Here is a 17405-nt window from a genome sequence, read left to right on the forward strand (position 1 = left end):
ATCGGGAGCGGTATATCCTGTAGTTAATAGGAAAAATATGAAACCGTGTAAAATCTTTCTGTGAAACAAGTTGGCGGCCATTTTGTATTTTTTTTAACTTTTCGAAATTTTGATCACGTTTTTGAGGCAGTTGGCAACATTTTGGAAAGTCAGTATGTATGAATCGATTGTGTATCTCGGCTGGCAGTATGGAGATATGCAACCGGTGTTGCCAGTTTTGGGGAGATTTTCGAGATTTTCAACTAAGAAACTCCTGTAAAATTTTGTATGAAAATTTTTTTTTTCACTGATGGTGTTATATAGAAAACAAAAACTTAGTAAGCCAAAATTATGGAGAAAGCTGATGATTGAGGATATCGGAGACGGGTGAAGGGTCCGCTTAAGGTATTGAAGATAGGTGGGGGGTGCTCGAGCAAATGTCATTCATGACGTCATCCAATTGCCAAAAAGCTGAAAAAAAATTCAAAATGGCGAAGAAAAGATGGCCGCCATACAAATTTCACCGGTGTCCAGCTCGGAGGGTATAAAAGATGGAAGTGTGGTTTCTTGGCAAAAGAGAATCAAGATCCGAAGGTCTACTCGATGAATAGAAAAAAAATTCAAAATGGCGGAATTTATTTTTCCATACATTTTGTATGGCGATTATGAATGTCTCATTCTCCTAGAAAGAGACGGAAAACGATACATTGATGTTTGGGAGATATGTTCGGATGCGCGATATGAGTAGGGGAAAATTATGAAATTTCAGAAAAACAAGATGGCGACCGACGTGATTTTTGCAACTCTTTTGTTTTCCAACCGATTTCGTTGAAACTCGCAATCTTTGAAGAATGTACTAAACGATTAATAGAAAAAGTGGAAAATTTTGGAAAAACAAAATGGCCGCCGTACAAATTTCGTCGGTGTCTATCTCGGAGGCTATAAAAGATGGAAGAGTGGTTTCTTGGCAAAAGATGATCAGAGTCCGAAGGTCTACTCGGTGGAACAAACGCTGCATGCTCGCGGACCACTTTAGTGGTCCGCGCACCCACGCACCCTACTAACTTATTATCCTAATTTACAAAAAATAATATGGATATCGTTTTCAGGGTTTCCAGGGTGCTGATTTTGATAATGACATTTATTTTTAAATCCAAGATGGCGGACTTACATTTTCTACAAAAAATAGAAATGCCTGTCATTTTATGGGGTTTTTCGGGGTGAATTATCTTAATAAATCAATTTGGTTTTATATAATAAAAGTTAACCTTACCACGTCACGTGAGCTGCTTTAGCAGCTCGCGCACCGAGCAAAACACTAGTTATACTATATATAGCTCGATTACCACTCACTCACTCACTGACTCATTGACATAATTGTTCTCCTAGAAAGAGATGGAAAATGATATAATGATGTAGGGGAAATGTGTTCGGGTGGGGAATTCGACTGGGGAAAAATTATGACATTTCGGAAAAACAAGATGGCGGCCGACGTGATTTTTGCAGCTCCGTTGTTTTCCAACCGATTTCGTCGAATTTTGCAAACTTTGAAGAAAGTAGTAAACGATTAATGGGAAATGTCGAAAAAATTAAAAAAACAAGATGGCGGCCGAATCGTAGCGTTTTCAAAATTTTGATTTTTCGACCCCGAACCGCGGCGCCACAGATCCAAGACGGGGTAGTTGAGGATAATTATTTTTTCCTATTTCGCCCACGATTATCCTGTATTTTGACAGAAAGGGAGTGGTTTTTAAAAATTCAAGATGGCGGCTGTCATGGCGGCCGTTAGGTTAGAGGTACGAAAAAACGCAATTTTAAAAGTTAAATATCCCAAAGTTGGCAACATCGGAGCGATTCGGCTTCTTTGAAGCGATTGTACGTATAGGCTCGAGGTATAGATTGGAGGAAAAAAATTACCCCATTTTTGGGGAAATTTCAAGATTTTCGGGAAATTGTACAAAATCGAAATACGGGCTTTTTGAAAAATCTGAGTATGAGCGATTACGTGTTTTGCTTGTACAAATGACATTTGGGTACTTTTGTCACCGAAGACTGGCAACACTGGAATTTATCAAGAAAAAGTGATTTTCGACGTGGTGTTTTTTCAGGGGCGATCGTTTCACGTGGGTGCGAGCGAGAGGAGAGATTGCAACGTCATCGGAAGCGGTATATCCTGTAGTTATTGGAAAAGTTGTACAACGTTGTAATTTATTTCTGTAAAACGAGTTGGCGGCCATTTTGTATTTTTTTGAATTTTTCGAAATTTTGATCACGTTTTTGAGGCAGTTGGCAACATTTTGGAAAGTCAATATGTATGAATCGATTGTGTATCTCGGCTGGTAGTATCGAGATATGCAACCGGTGTTGCCACTTTTGGGGAGATTTTCGAGATTTTCAACTAAGAAACTCCTGTAAAATTTTGTATGAAAAATTTTTTTTTCACTGATGGTATCGTATAGAAAACAAAAACTTAGTAAGCCAAAATTATGGAGACAGCTGATGATTGAGGATTTCGGAGACGGGTGAAGGGTCCGCTCAAGGTATTGAAGATAGGTGGGGGGTGCTCGACCAAATGTCATTCATGACATCATCCAAATGCCAAAAAGCTGAAAAAAAATTCAAAATGGCGAAGAAAAGATGGCCGCCATACAAATTTCGCCGGCGTCCAGCTCGGAGGGTATAAAAGATGGAGGTGCGGTTTCTTGGCAAAAGAGGATCAGGATCCAAAGGTCTAATCGATGAATAGAAAAAAAATTCAAAATGGCGGAATTTATTTTCCCATACATTTTGTATGGCGAATATTGAATGTCTCATTCTCCTAGAAAGAGACGGAAAACGATACGATAATGTAGGGGAGATGTGTTTGGGTGGGGGAGGCGAGTAGGGAAAAATTATGACATTTCAGAAAAACAAGATGGCGGCCTATATGATTTTTGTGACTCTTTTGTTTTCCAACCGATTTCGTTGAAACTCGCAATCTTTGAAGAATGTAGTAAACGATTAATAGAAAAAGTGGAAAATTTTGGAAAAACAAGATGGCCGCCGTACAAATTTCGTCGGTGTCTATCTCGGAGGCTATAAAAGATGGAAGAATGGTTTCTTGGCAAAAGATGATCAGGGTCCGAAGGTCTACTCGGTGAAACAAACTCTGCATGCTCGCGGACCACTTTAGTGGTCCGCGCACCCACGCACCCTACTTTATTAACCTCAACTACCCCATTTTTACAAAAAATGATATGGATGTCGTTTTCGGAGTTTTCCAGGGCGCTGATTTTGATAACGACATTTATTTTGAAATCCAAGATGGCGGACATGCACTTTTTAAGAAAAAATTGATATGGGTGTCGTTTTGTGGTGAATTGTGTATCTTAATAAATCAATTTGGTTAAATATAATAAAGTTAACATAACCACGTCACGCGAGCTGCTTTAGCAGCTCGCGCACCGAGCAAAACACTAGTTTCTATTATATCCTCTCTCTACCCTAAGGTTGCCTGGAAAAGATCGCTATTTTAGCAATAAGGCCGCCTATTGTACAAAAATCTATTTTGTATAATTACTTACATTACTATGTAAATTTGGTGTACAATAAAGAACACTTTTACTTTACTTTTACTTTGAGTAGGTATATTATGAAGAACTTTCATTAAGCAAGTACTAATTCAGCGTTTCTCTATCGTTCACAAATTGTGACCAGAGACTATCGTAGACAGATCGCAGTCAAAGGCTAACTTGTCATTGAAAAAAAAAAAATTCGATCACTAAATTCGCGACACCGCTCAGGCCTCAGACATTGCATGTTCTTGAATCGCTACTATTTTAAAACAAAAATTAGTCATGGTATTAATGACTAATATTCCCCTTTCCCCTCCAATTAAGCGTAAAGCTTATGCTAGAAGTAGGTACGACAATAGTGCAACGGGTGGGCTTTGAACCGCCGACCTTTCGGAATTCAGTCCGCTCCACAACCGTTAAGCTATTGAGGCTCTATAATGTGTACTATGAAACTGCCTTTGGCATTCTTGTATGAATACCCCTTTGGTATGTTAGGTGAAGAGGTCATTACCGAAAAATGCTTCATTTTACAACTGTCATTATATGATGATGCTGATGCTTTCTAAACTACTATTATGTATACTTTTCTCATGCTTTTCTAATTAATTTAACGTGGTACCGCAAAACTTGACTTTGATGGAAATGTGTATGTTTTTTTTTTTTCAGGTTAGGTTAGGTTAGGCTTTATCAGAGGGTCAGAGACTATGTCAATGTCTCAAATGTTAAAATGGGTTTCGGGTGTGGGACGAGATCTAGCACCTACATACCGTTTCTTTACCATTTATCCCACACAATATCACTACAATTAATGCACAGTAGTCAATTATTCGTAATGTGAGTCAATCACTTACGGATACATAAAATTATCGATCATTAATTGGGATCAATTCAAAAAATCCAATGACCAGACGCAAAAAAAGAAATACATATACCAATGTAGTGAGCTGTAAGCTGAATCACATACAAATGAAATATTACACCAACGGGACGTAGTAATTAATTGGTTATACAGATGGCTAATCAATCATGAAAAGCTGACTCGACTTCACATGTTACCTAATAATCTCCCCTTTTCGGATTTCGGCCAAGGCAGCGAATCTCAAGTTAAGAAGTGTGTAAGTAAAGTGTAAACCCAGGAGCAGACTCTAAGGGTATGGTAATCCGACATAATCTGAGGGAGATGAGGCAGAAGACACACGGCTTTACATGTTCTTTGAGGCACAGGGGCGTAACATCATCAACAACAACAAACTGCGGCGCAGTTTCGCGAGATATAGTCTATAAGGATTTTTTGTGTCTTTAAATAAAAAAAATAAAAAAAAAATTATGCTGTCTGCTCTGGGCTGTTACTGAAAACTTCGTAACAGAAAAAGCTATTGGTTAACCTAAAGCCAAAAGTTTGTAGGCTTGACCTGAGTCGAAGAAGGGGTGAGTTCCCACAGCCGGAAAAAACTATAGCCCTAAAGAGTTCTTACAGATGAAATAGGTACACTTTGTTGACGACCTGCTGCGTTTGCTTTTGAGTCTGCCATCGACAGGTCGATCGCAAACGCCAACACACAACGTCAGCCGCCAAGCAGAGCGTATCAACGGCAGCCTGTGATACGTCGACGGCAGTAACTAAATATACGCAATAATCAACAAGTGTAAATTAAAAATTTATAACACCCCCGACAAGTGAAGTTACAGTAACTAGAAAAGACCGAAAATACCTGATAACTTTCAAACGGCTGAACCGATTTTCTTGGACTATTCCGCGCCTACGATCCAAAGTATCAGAGTTTTCCAAAACATCATTTTCAAATAAATAATTATGTATCAAGGCAACGTCCATCTTGACAGCTTGACACTTGTCAATTGACATAATATTATGAACCTAACGGTTATGTAACCTTCTTTTCTACAAGAAAACTAGAAAAGAGCTGATAACTCTTAAACGGCTGCACCAATTTTTTTGGATTATAGCTAAGAACACTCTCGATCAAGCCACCTTTCAAACAAAAAAAACTAAATTAAAATCGGTTCATTCGTTTAGGCGCTACGATGCCACAGACAGATACACAGATACACAGATACACAGATACACAGATATACAGATACACAGATACACAGACACACAGATACACAGATACACAGATACACACGTCAAACTTATAACACCCCTCTTTTTGGGTCGGGGGTTAATCAATAATAATAATCTTTGATTTTTAAAGTCGATAGAAATAAGGACAATTTTGACGATATAAATGGTGCCATATCTCAGGTAACTCACTGGTTTACTGTAAATAATCTACTTTTAAATGCAAAAAAAAACTAAGTGTATTGAATTCGCACTGCCCAATACCAAGAACACAAGTAACATTAATTTAATGATAAATAATGATATTTTGAAAATAGAAGAGACTACTACATTTTTGGGGATAACCTTAGATGCGAAGCTGCAATGGGGCACCCATATATCAACTCTTGCTGGCAAACTAAGCTCTGCTGCTTACGCGGTTAGAAAGATTCGACAATTAACTGACGTGGAGACCGCAGAGATAGTATATTTTGCTTATTTTCATAGTATTATGTCTTATGGAATCTTAATATGGGGTAGAGCGGCAGATATTGGGAGAATTTTTGTATTACAGAAAAGGGCAATACGCGCAATTTATAACTTAAAACCACGCGATTCACTTCGAGAAAAATTTAAGGAAATAGGTATCCTTACCGTAGCCTCTCAATATATTTACAACAACATAATTTTTGTAAGACAAAATATTCTTAGTTACAAGAAGGTTGGCGATCTACACAACAGGCTGACTAGACACCGTAACAGGCTTGCGACTCCTACGCTCCGTCTCAGGAAGGTCCAAAAGTCATTTGTGGGAATGGGTATAATCTTCTATAACAAAATTCCTCAGTCAATTTTGGACTTGCCTTTACACAGGTTCAAAAAATCTATTAAAAATATGCTCCTGAGAAAAGCATATTATACTATCGAAGATTATGTAAATGATAAAAAAGCGTGGATTTGAACTTCGATTCGCTCCAGCAATGCGCAGGACTTCAATTGCTTTTATACATGGCATAATATTGTATATCAAATCTTTGAAAAGAGCAACCGCCGAGTTTCTTGCTGGTTCTTCTCGGTAGGAAAGGCATTCCGAACCAGTGGTAGATGCTTTTGACGATTCGAAAGAACTTGTAAAAGTCTAATTGAATAAAAACATTTTGAATTTGAATTTGAATTTACGCAATTACAGCCGCCAGCGTCTCGACGACCACGATAGAAGTCACCCCTGTCGCCGAAACGCTGGTCGCTCGTTGTAAGTATGCTGGCTTAGAACCATAGAGCGTATTTTGACTTCACTCAGACTTAAGTTTTAATTGAAACGAGACGGATTTATGCCATCTCGTTTTAACAGTGTCTTAACTTAAAGTCTGAACAAAGTCAAAGTTTTCTTTATAGGAACTTCGCTCTTAGACCAACGAGGCATTCGTGGTGCCTACTCTGGTTATGGTGATGCGGCTAATACGTTTGTTTTTACAACTTCACTTCTGAGAGGGAACGGCTTTATGCATGGAAGTGTGCAGCTGGGCGACGCCATGCGTGCACATGCATATTCAAAGATCAGTTTCCATTTCGCGTGCGTAATCGGAAATGCGCCGAAACGTGCAAAATCAATACGCACTTTATCACACAAGAAATAAAGTTGGAAGTCGTCGAAACGGATATTGATAATGATTTATTCATTTCTAAATTACTTAGTAAAGAGGAAGAGGTAGCAAAAAAGATGATAAAAAAGCAAATATTGTATCACGCGTCAGAGTGTGACGGTAATAGACGAATGTGTGGCGGACATGCTACGGAAGTTGACGGATGCATTTTGATTTTTGCGATAAGTTAGTACTGACAGGTGTTTAGACTAAAATAATATATCCTTCTGCCCCTTTATGTGCAATACTAGCTGATGCCATGACTCTGTGCACGATTTAGGTGTTAAAAATCCCGTAGAGGCTATCGATGGTAGGGACTCTCTGATTTTTCGGAATAAAAAGTAAGTAGCCTCTCCAGATATTTTACTATATTTATGCAAAAAATCACGTCAATCAGTTGCAAATGAAAAACCAACAAATAATATTACAAACACTATTTGTATAAAATCGCCGCCGGCCCACTAATAAGGATTGCTGTGAGCTAAAGCTGTGAGCACGAGTCTTTTCTCTAAATGAGAAAGGATTTAGGCCATAGTGTACCACCCTGACCAAGTGCGGATTGGTAAACTTCACACACCTTTGAAAACATTATAGAGAGCTATCAGGCGTACAGGTTTCCTCATGATGTTTTAATTAATTTTAATACTTAAATAACTAGCTATTAATAATCGCAAGAGAAACAGGTACAATGACATGCATTTTCAAACAGACATATTGATACACAACACTTCTCATTCACAACACAACAATTCTATTAAAAATCTTACCTTTTCTGAAGTATTTGAAGAAATTGATTTTAACATTGCTTTTAACAAATTTCATGAACTATTTAGCCTCTTTTACAACCTGTGTTTTCCAAAAATTAGGATCAAAATTGATACAACAAACAACAAGAAAAAGTGGATCACACGAGGTCTTAGAGTTAGTTGTAAATCTAAAAGAAAGTTACGTTTATCATATTACAAAAACAGAAAAAATAAGCAATATAAAGATAAGTATAAATTTTTTTCGAATACTTTAAAGAGGTGTATTTATAATGCACAACAGCTGACAAATAGACGAAGAATACATAACAGTAAAAACAAGTGTAAAACGTCTTGGAATATTGTTAAAGATGAAGTAACAAACACTAAGAATTATGATTTTATTGACAGTATTATGAGTAAAAAAGAAATTATTAACGAACCTATGAAAATAGCACAAACATTTAACGACTACTTTATAGAATTGACAAATATTAAATCAGATAAATCCAATAACTTTATGCCTAGTAAACTTAATAGTATAGCTCAATCTATGTACATAGAGCCAATGACTTACAGTGAAGTAGAAAAGGAAATACTATCACTAAAAAATACTACAGCAGAAGGGTACGACGAAATAAGCACTAAAATAGTAAAAGCTTCAAAAAATTACATTGTCCCGGTTTTAACTCACTTGATAAATTTATCATACGAATCTGGATGTTTTCCAGATATTCTAAAACTATCCATTATCAAACCTATATACAAAAAAGGAAATCATAAAGACATAGGAAATTATAGACCTATTACCCTTATCCCTATCTTCTCAAAAATATTAGAGAAATGTATGCTAAAGCGATTACTCTGTTTTTGTAATAAATTCAATATAATAAGACCACAACAGTACGGGTTCCAAAAAGATAAATCCACAACGCTTGCGATTTTCTCTTTAATAAGTGAAGTCCTTAAAAAAGTAGATTTAAAAAAGTTCACATCAGGCCTATTTTTTGATTTATCTAAGGCCTTTGATTTTGTGAGTCATGACATATTACTGTCAAAGTTGGAAAATGTAGGTATAAGGGGACTGGTGCTTCAATGGATTGAATCTTACCTATCCAATCGTACACAATCAGTTATAATTAAAAGGATTGTCGACAGGGAACTTAAAGAATTCCAATCAGAATTCAAGCACAATAACTTTGGGGTTCCGCAAGGGAGCATATTAGGCCCCTTTCTTTTTCTTCTCTACATCAATGACATCACTGAAGCCACAATATATAAAACAGTATTATTCGCTGATGATATCGCAATAGTCATATCCACCGAAAATATTTCTGGTGTCAAATTCCATGAGAATGAAATTAATTTGACAATTAAATCAATTATAAATTGGCTTGACACTAATAATCTTCAAATAAACTTATCCAAAACCAAACATGTTCAATTTAATAAAAATCTACCCGCCTTATTAGACATACATTATGATGACATTAATTTAGAATCAGTGAACGTAATCAAGTTTTTAGGAATATACGTGGATACAAATCTAACATGGAATGAGCAGATCGGTAAGGTTGCTGAAAGGGTCAATAAGTTTTGTTTTGTCCTGCGACGGCTAAGGAACATAGTAGATATGAAAACTAGGCTGGAAGTGTATCATGCGTACGTGGCCTCTAGTCTTAGATATGGTTTGATGTTCTGGGGTAATGGGAGTTACATTAATAGAGCATTCATTGCCCAAAAGAAATGCGTCCGAGCAATGTGTGGTGCCGCACCAATAGATAGCTGCAAACCACTTTTCAAAAAACTTAATTTGTTAACTCTGCCATGTTTATATTTATTTGATATTTGTGTCTTTATTAAGAAGCATAATGATCTTTTCACTAAAGCGTATAATGTTCGCTCTTATCCTACGAGGAATCCTAATAGGTTGGTGTTGAATTGTGTCCCTAGAACGGCAATGTATACAAAAAATTTCACTGGAATGTGCATTAAAGTTTTCAATAAATTGCCAAATCACATCAAATCATTACCTCTGGGACCATTTAAAAGAAAATTGTATGAATGGCTCAGCGCGAAAACATTCTACACTGTAAATGATTTTTTTGATTATAAAGAATGAATAAAATTATAATTTTAAAATATTATCTTAGTTACCTATTTGATATTGTATTTATTGACTTGATGTGATTATACTATTTGCTATAATATTATTTATTGGTTGACTTACTAAAATAATAATAAGGTAATAATTATAATTTGACATGTGATATATTTAATGTAATAATGTAATTTAATCTAATGAATTCAAAGAACAGTTTTGCATGCCTGATTATATAAGGTGAAACATTTCTACTGGACAATATGTAGTACTACTTAATAAGATCTTACTGTAAAAAATGTTTCAGCAAATAAAAAACTCTAAACTCTAAACTCTAAACACGACAGGTTAAAATGGCGATCATGGCGTGCCATACTCATACCCCGATTGCCATCTCAATCTGTCGCGAACTATTAGTAGGTAAGTAATGCTTGATAATGACATCTGTCAACTCTGGGGGGCATATTAAGGCCAAGCTGGTGACAGATGGTAGAAATCATTAGAAGCTCGCCTTGACATTGAATATTGTTTGTTTTTTCTCGTCTCGCCGACTGAGGGGGGCCTTATGGTGCATTTTAGTTTTTTTCCCTCGAAAAGATAATAATGACTTCATTTTGAAGCGTACAAATCTTTACACTAATTTAATTAGGTAGCAATTAGGTAGATAGGTACCTATAATTATATATAGGCCTACTTGTTTGATAAGTAGCTTCCTAGTTAAAGAACCTAGGTACCTAGTAGTAGTAACGAAAATATTGAAAACTACCTATATATTGTTTAGACTAGATTTCGATGACCCTGGATTTCTAGGAAATACTGATAAGGCTTTTAATATCAGTATCGTTAACACAGGGTTACAGCTTCCGATTTCAAAACTTTGTCATACTTCATAGACATATAGTACCCGACAGGTCGAGAAGGCAATCAGGTACGTATAAGGCGGGGGACGTCCCGCACACCCGCACGTCACCCGCGCTTTCCCGCACCGGGTTAGTGCGGGGGATGTGCGGGGCGTCCACACCCCAATTGCCATCTCGACCTGTCGCGCACCTACTACAGTTAGACTTATTGAGAATCGAATCCTAGACTCATTGCTAACTTTACATCTACGAAGTACCTACCTGTATCTACCTACCTACTACAAGTAGCTACATACTAGGCCTGGCTTGCATTGTCATCAGCACTTTCAACAGTAATGTTTTACTTGACCTATTGTACCTACCTACCTGTTGTGGTATTGAAAGCTTCTAGGTCAAAAGATTAACCTATTCAGAAATCCATTAAAATACGATGAATTCAAATAGAAAAAGTAAAACTAGTAACAAGCGTGTTAGAATCGTAATGAGTTTATCGTAACTACAAACTAAACAATAAATGAATTCTAAATTAGGCGACGGTACATAAATATGTAAACGTTGTTCCTATCAGTTATGTGGGCTTTATACATAACATTGATATAACGAGGAAATCAACCGGAACAGAAGCAATATTGTACCACAAAATAACTAGGTAGCTATACCTACCGACCTACCTACATAGTATATACCTTACCTATCTTCCTAACAATTAAAGAAAAGTGCAATTTATATTAAAAAGTTCGAGAGAAAGTTTCACACACACAGTATGCAAATGCTTTAGGTATTTTTTTCAGACAATACGTATACACCAAGCACAAAAAAACCATGCATTATGTAAATAAAACAAAACAAAAATTGCTCAAAATTGTCACTGACCTGTTAAAAACGCTTACGATCACCATACTAAAAAATCCAGCCACAGAAACCAAGCAATTTCAGTCAGAACAATATCCATAAAAATTCCTAAATCTTGAACACACACATCATCACAAAGTGGTCCATTTTATCAAATACAAAATTCAAAAGTCCGATGCTCGCGAGCCTTTTCAAACGGATGAGCGACACAACCGTACCGTACTGTATGCGGACGGCAACTACATTTTTGAGTGACGCTTCCACGATTCTGATTGGCTGAAGCTCGTAAACTCGACGGATTTCGATGCGCTTGCGTCGCCGGTGATGCAGCGGGCCACCGATCAGGGGTACGCATCCATCAAACAATTTAACGAATAGGGTTAGAGGGTTCAATAAATTCTTATTCAAATAAGCGGTGTCAAAATTAACAAGATGAGTAGGCATGAAGTGTTCAAAGTAATGAATAGACAAAAAATTGTAAAACGTTTTATTTGAATACTTAAACTAATTTTTCGTTATTATTTACATGGATTCATTGAATTGAGTTACTTCTTTTTTGAAATTGATTAAGTAATTCATATGTGGTTGCTTTTTTAACTCAACCGGCTGCAGAATTAGGTACCTAGATGCGATTTCGTAAGTACCTAATACATATACGGTCTATTACATACTTAACTATTAATTGATCACTGTAGGTATTTCACGGTAATAAAACGGTACATCATTAGCTAAAATAATATCTAGATTCTAGATAAATTGGTGAACCTATTTGAGAGAATTCCTTCCTAATTAATGAAACAAACAAAGCCTATGACAAAAGCTAATAGCACAGTTTAACGAAGGCTGTGCTAATAGCTAGTAAGTACATAGTAGGTAGGTAGATACCCACTTAGGCGCAAAATGTTTATGCGAAATGCAGTTTATGTATAGGTAACCTGACTGCCCTAACAAAGGGCTTTATGCTGCTACTTAGGTAATATATTCCACAGTTCACCGGGACATCATTATAAACACCAATATGTAATAAGTAAGTATCTAAAAACTATATGTATAGGTAGGAAGTTATACCTATGTGTGATGTACGAAACTGCTATAACTATTTGAGAGAATTAGTTCCTTGCTGGTAGAATACTGAGAAAACTGTTTGAATTGAAGGCAGCTTGAATGACAAAAGTTAAGAGAAGCTTCCCTATCGCACTCTCTATACAAAGGGCGTTTGGTTCTCATTAGAATAATTAATCAAACTCAATAAAATTTTGTAGACACATTCTAGATACGTTCTAGAAACAACTGTTTCCATGGTTTTCAGAATTCAGTAAAAATGTGTAGTATTAAAATTACACGGGCTCATATTTACATACAAATCTTTGAGCCTTTATACCTACCTATCTTTGAAACTACACATTTTTTCGGAAATCTGTCAAATGACAGACAGACATTTGTTTATAGAACGTGTATACAAAATTTTATTGAGTTTAGAGTAGGTATAATTGCAGAACCAAACTACGTTGTTATGGAGAGCGTGATAGGTGTATGATTATTGCATAGATTATTGTCATTCATGCTGCACTCACGCACAGACTACGAGTAACGAAGTAATTCTCCAGCAGTTAGGTATGTATGGAGCGTGCTACGAATAAACTTTTCTTAAAGATAGTCACAAAATGTGAATGCCAAATGCAAAGTCTATACATTGACTGCCCCAACAAAGGGCCATATTCCGTTACTTAGGTAATGTATTTCACAGTTCACCGGGGCATCATTAGTCGTGTGTTAGTCACTGTATCTTACTGATGCTACACGCCTCTTCACTCCGTTTCGCGACGCATACTAATGTACCACGATAATCTACCTGGAGACGTCCCTAAGTACATATGTACGTAAACAGGAATATACTGTACTGCTTTTAGCGTTATAGTTGGACTTAGGATGCTTTTCTCTGTTTTCTTCTAGCTGTTGAGTATTCGATGAATATGGAGTGAATGAGGAGTAAAAATTATTGATCAGGCTTCAAATAAATCAAGCGTCTCAATTCAAGACGTGGTTTGAAATGAAATACACTTTATTGTACCTACTCCGAAAGAGAAATGCAAGCAAACAATAAAAAAAATATTTAATAATGTAGCTACAATGTTGGCAGCCTTTATCGCTTTGAAGCGATCTCTACCAGGTTATATTATATCCACTGATTTCTATGACATCAGTGGATATAATCGGGGGATATAATTTTTATCTACTGCCCATGCTAGCCGGGCAGGAAGGGTTAAGGGTGTACACTAAACACTTTAATCAAATCGTTAATTTACTCTCCCCACAGTCTCTCATCGAGATAACGTCTCCTAATTTGCGTACGAGATGAAAAGATTACCGTGAATGAGGCCGGGACGTCCCGCGGGTACGAAATCCGGGTCACTGTGCTAGTGCGACCACCTGTGGGCTTTTAAGGGTGTGGTTGCGAATGGGGATGAATTGTTTTTGACCGGCTAATTGGAACGATAAAAATTAAAATGCATTGATTACTTGATTAATACTTTTGATGAAGTTTATGAACCTTATCTAAATACTAGATCAATGATTTCATCCACATGGATTTAGTTTCCAATCCTCAAAACTGTAAAAAAAATACACTGAACTATTAGGGAAGTAAACACTTAACGCATATCGTCAGTTTACTCTCCCAATAGAGTCTCTTATCAAGATAACGTCTCCTAATTTGCGTACGAGATGAAAAGATTACCGTGAATGGGGCTGGGATGTCCCGCGGGTACGAAATCCGGGTCACTGTGCTAGTCCGACCACCTGTGGGTTTAAGGGTGTGGTTGCGAATGGGGACGATTTGTTTTTTGAGCGGCTACTTGGAACGATAAAATGCACTGACGACTTGATTAATACTTTTGATGAAGTTTATGAACCTCATCTAAATACTAGATCTACGATTTCGTCCACATGGATTTAGTTTCCAATCCTCAAAACTGTTAAAAAAATACTTTGAACTTTTAAAGAAGTAAACATTTGACACATATTATCGTTAGTTTACTCTCCCCATACAATCTCTTATCAAGATAATGTCTCCTAATTTGCGTACGAGATGAAAAGATTACCGTGAATGAGGCCGGGACGTCCCGCGGGTACGAAATCCGGGTCACTGTGCTAGTGCGACCACCTGTGGGCTTTTAAGGGTGTGGTTGCGAATGGGGATGAATTGTTTTTTTAAGCGGCTAATTGGAACGATAAAATGCACTGATTACTTGATTAATACTTTTGATGAAGTTTATGAACCTCATCTAAATACTAGATCTACGATTTCGTCCACATGGATTTAGTTTCCAATCCTCAAAACTGTAAAAAAAAATACACTGAACTATTAGAGAAGTAAACACTTAACGCATATCGTCAGTTTACTCTCCCCATAGAGTCGCTTATCAAGATAACGTCTCCTAATTTGCGTGCGAGATGAAAAGATTACCGTGAATGGGGCTGGGATGTCCCGCGGGTACGAAATCCGGGTCACTGTGCTAGTCCGACCACCTGTGGGCTTTTAAGGGTGTGGTTGCGAATGGGGACGATTTGTTTTCTGAGCGGCTAATTGGAACGATAAAATTCTTGAAAGGGTTTGAGTTACTGATGACAGAATAATTATTTTGATGAAGTTTATTATATAAACCTATATAAATTCTAGATGATGCCTTCGGTTTCATACGCATGGATTTAGGTATTTTTAAATCAAATGGGAACTCCTCGATTTTCCGGGATAAAAAGTTGCCTATGACAATTTTCGGGACGCAAGCTACCTCTGTACTTATACAAATTGGTGAAACGGATACGCGTTTAAGAATCCCGTGGTAACTCGTTGATTTTCCGGGATTGGCCTATGTTTGTTCCCGGGATGTAAACTAACTCTGTACCAAATTTCATCAAAATCCGTTAAGCTGTTGGGCTGTAAAAAGCTAGCAGACAGACAGACAGATAGAAAGACAGACAGAGAGATTAGTTTGGATAAGTGATATCTACTTATTATATTGTCTTAGGTATACCTTATATTTGAAATATATGAGTGGTGTAGAATTTAAACAAAAATTTTGGCTTCTACGCGCAATTACAAGATCTCTTTGGTTGGCATGCAAATTTAATTTTAAATGCCTTTGCGGTAACGTATCAATTAATTGGTGACAATCAAAGAGAAATATAAAAAGCGTATAACCTTACACGCAGGACGTCCAAGCTTTTGAAAGTTGGATACTAATTAAGTAATTACTGTACATCCTGGATACCAACATGACAGAGAAAGTTTAAAAATAAAATAAAAACGCTTAATAAACTCAAAACTGTACCTAAGTATGTAGCATTCCTTTTTGCATTGCATCAGTAATACCATCACCTGAGAAATAGAGATCGTTCAAAGTTTTTGCGAGGCCTCTGCCCTTTGCAAAGATAGAGAAAAAAGTACTTGATAGTACCGGATGCTATAAAATAATCCCAATTAGGCTCCATAGAAATGATATAGTGATAGAAATACTTCTTATAGCAACTCCTTGTTTGGTAGCTGCTACTACCAAAGCGTTTAGGCCACATAAGGAACACGTCCACAATGTCGTAAGCTAGACACGTGTGAAACCTGATTAGAACAAACACACGTGAGCTTATTATAAACCCCGATAGCAGGAAGTATGCCAACGAGCATTATTATCACACTAATATTATAAAGGCGAAAGTTTGTATGTGTGTGTGTGTGTGTGTGTGTGTGTGTTTGTTACTCCTTCACGCTAAAACTACTGGACGGATTGGGCTGCTTTTTATCCCGAAAAATCAAAGAGTTCCCACGGGATTTTTAAAAAACTACATCCACGCGAACGAAGTCGCGGGCATCAGCTAGTCTGCGATAAAGTTTAAATTGGCAAAAGTTAGCAAGACGAAACTTTAAACGTCGGATAATGTTATTGAGATGAAATTTTATTCTACCTACTTCAAGATTTCACCCGTGCAGTCTAGTAGGTAATATAGTATTGTAGTTTTCCTTGAACTATCGTCGCTGTCGTCGACAACCGATGGACATCCACACTTGGACATTGACAAGTATAAATTAAAAATTGATAACACCCCCGACAAGTGAAGGTTACAGTAACTAGAAAAGAGCTGATAACTTTCAAACGGCTGGACCGATTTTCTTGGATTATAGCTAAGAACACTCTCGATCAAGCCACCTTTCAAACAAAAAAAACTAAATTAAAATCGGTTCATTAGTTTAGGAGCTATGATGCCATAGACAGATACATAGATACACACGTCAAACTTATAACACCCCCTCTTTTTCGGTCGGGGGTTGATAAAAACGTCATGAAGAAACCTGCATGTTTGAAACTCCACAATGTTCTCAAAGGTACATGGCCTTCACCAATTCGTACTTGGCCAGCTAGGCCATATACTAATCCTAATTCTAGAAGTAATATTTTAAATGTAAAAGTTTAGATGTTCGGATATTTTCACCATCACGCAAAAATTAACCGATTTGGCCGAATTACACTATGTGTACATGTATGTATGTATCTTATGTTAGAAACGAGGCGACAACTCACTTTTTTTAGCGAAGGTAACATTACACTGATGTTAGCTGTGA

The 17405-nt window shown here is 36.9% G+C and overlaps 1 protein-coding gene across 5 annotated transcripts in view; it reads right to left on the minus strand.

Annotated features, from left to right (window-relative positions):
- Nucleotides 1-17405, minus strand: part of LOC123873606 (rap1 GTPase-activating protein 1) — a 375763-nt gene that overhangs the window by 230482 nt on the left and 127876 nt on the right. For 2 of the 5 annotated variants that reach the window (XM_045918518.1, XM_045918512.1), the window contains exon 1: nucleotides 11813-12017. The exons of the other annotated variants lie outside the window; for them this stretch is intronic. In XM_045918518.1, the coding sequence (XP_045774474.1) occupies nucleotides 11813-11838 (26 nt within the window). In that variant the 5' untranslated portion in view covers nucleotides 11839-12017. Of the gene's footprint in view, nucleotides 1-11812; nucleotides 12018-17405 lie in introns of those variants that run through there. 5 annotated transcript variants of the gene reach the window in all.

The sequence above is a fragment of the Maniola jurtina genome, chromosome 17 (genome assembly GCF_905333055.1).
Source record: "Maniola jurtina chromosome 17, ilManJurt1.1, whole genome shotgun sequence".
NCBI classification, from domain to species: domain Eukaryota; kingdom Metazoa; phylum Arthropoda; class Insecta; order Lepidoptera; family Nymphalidae; genus Maniola; species Maniola jurtina.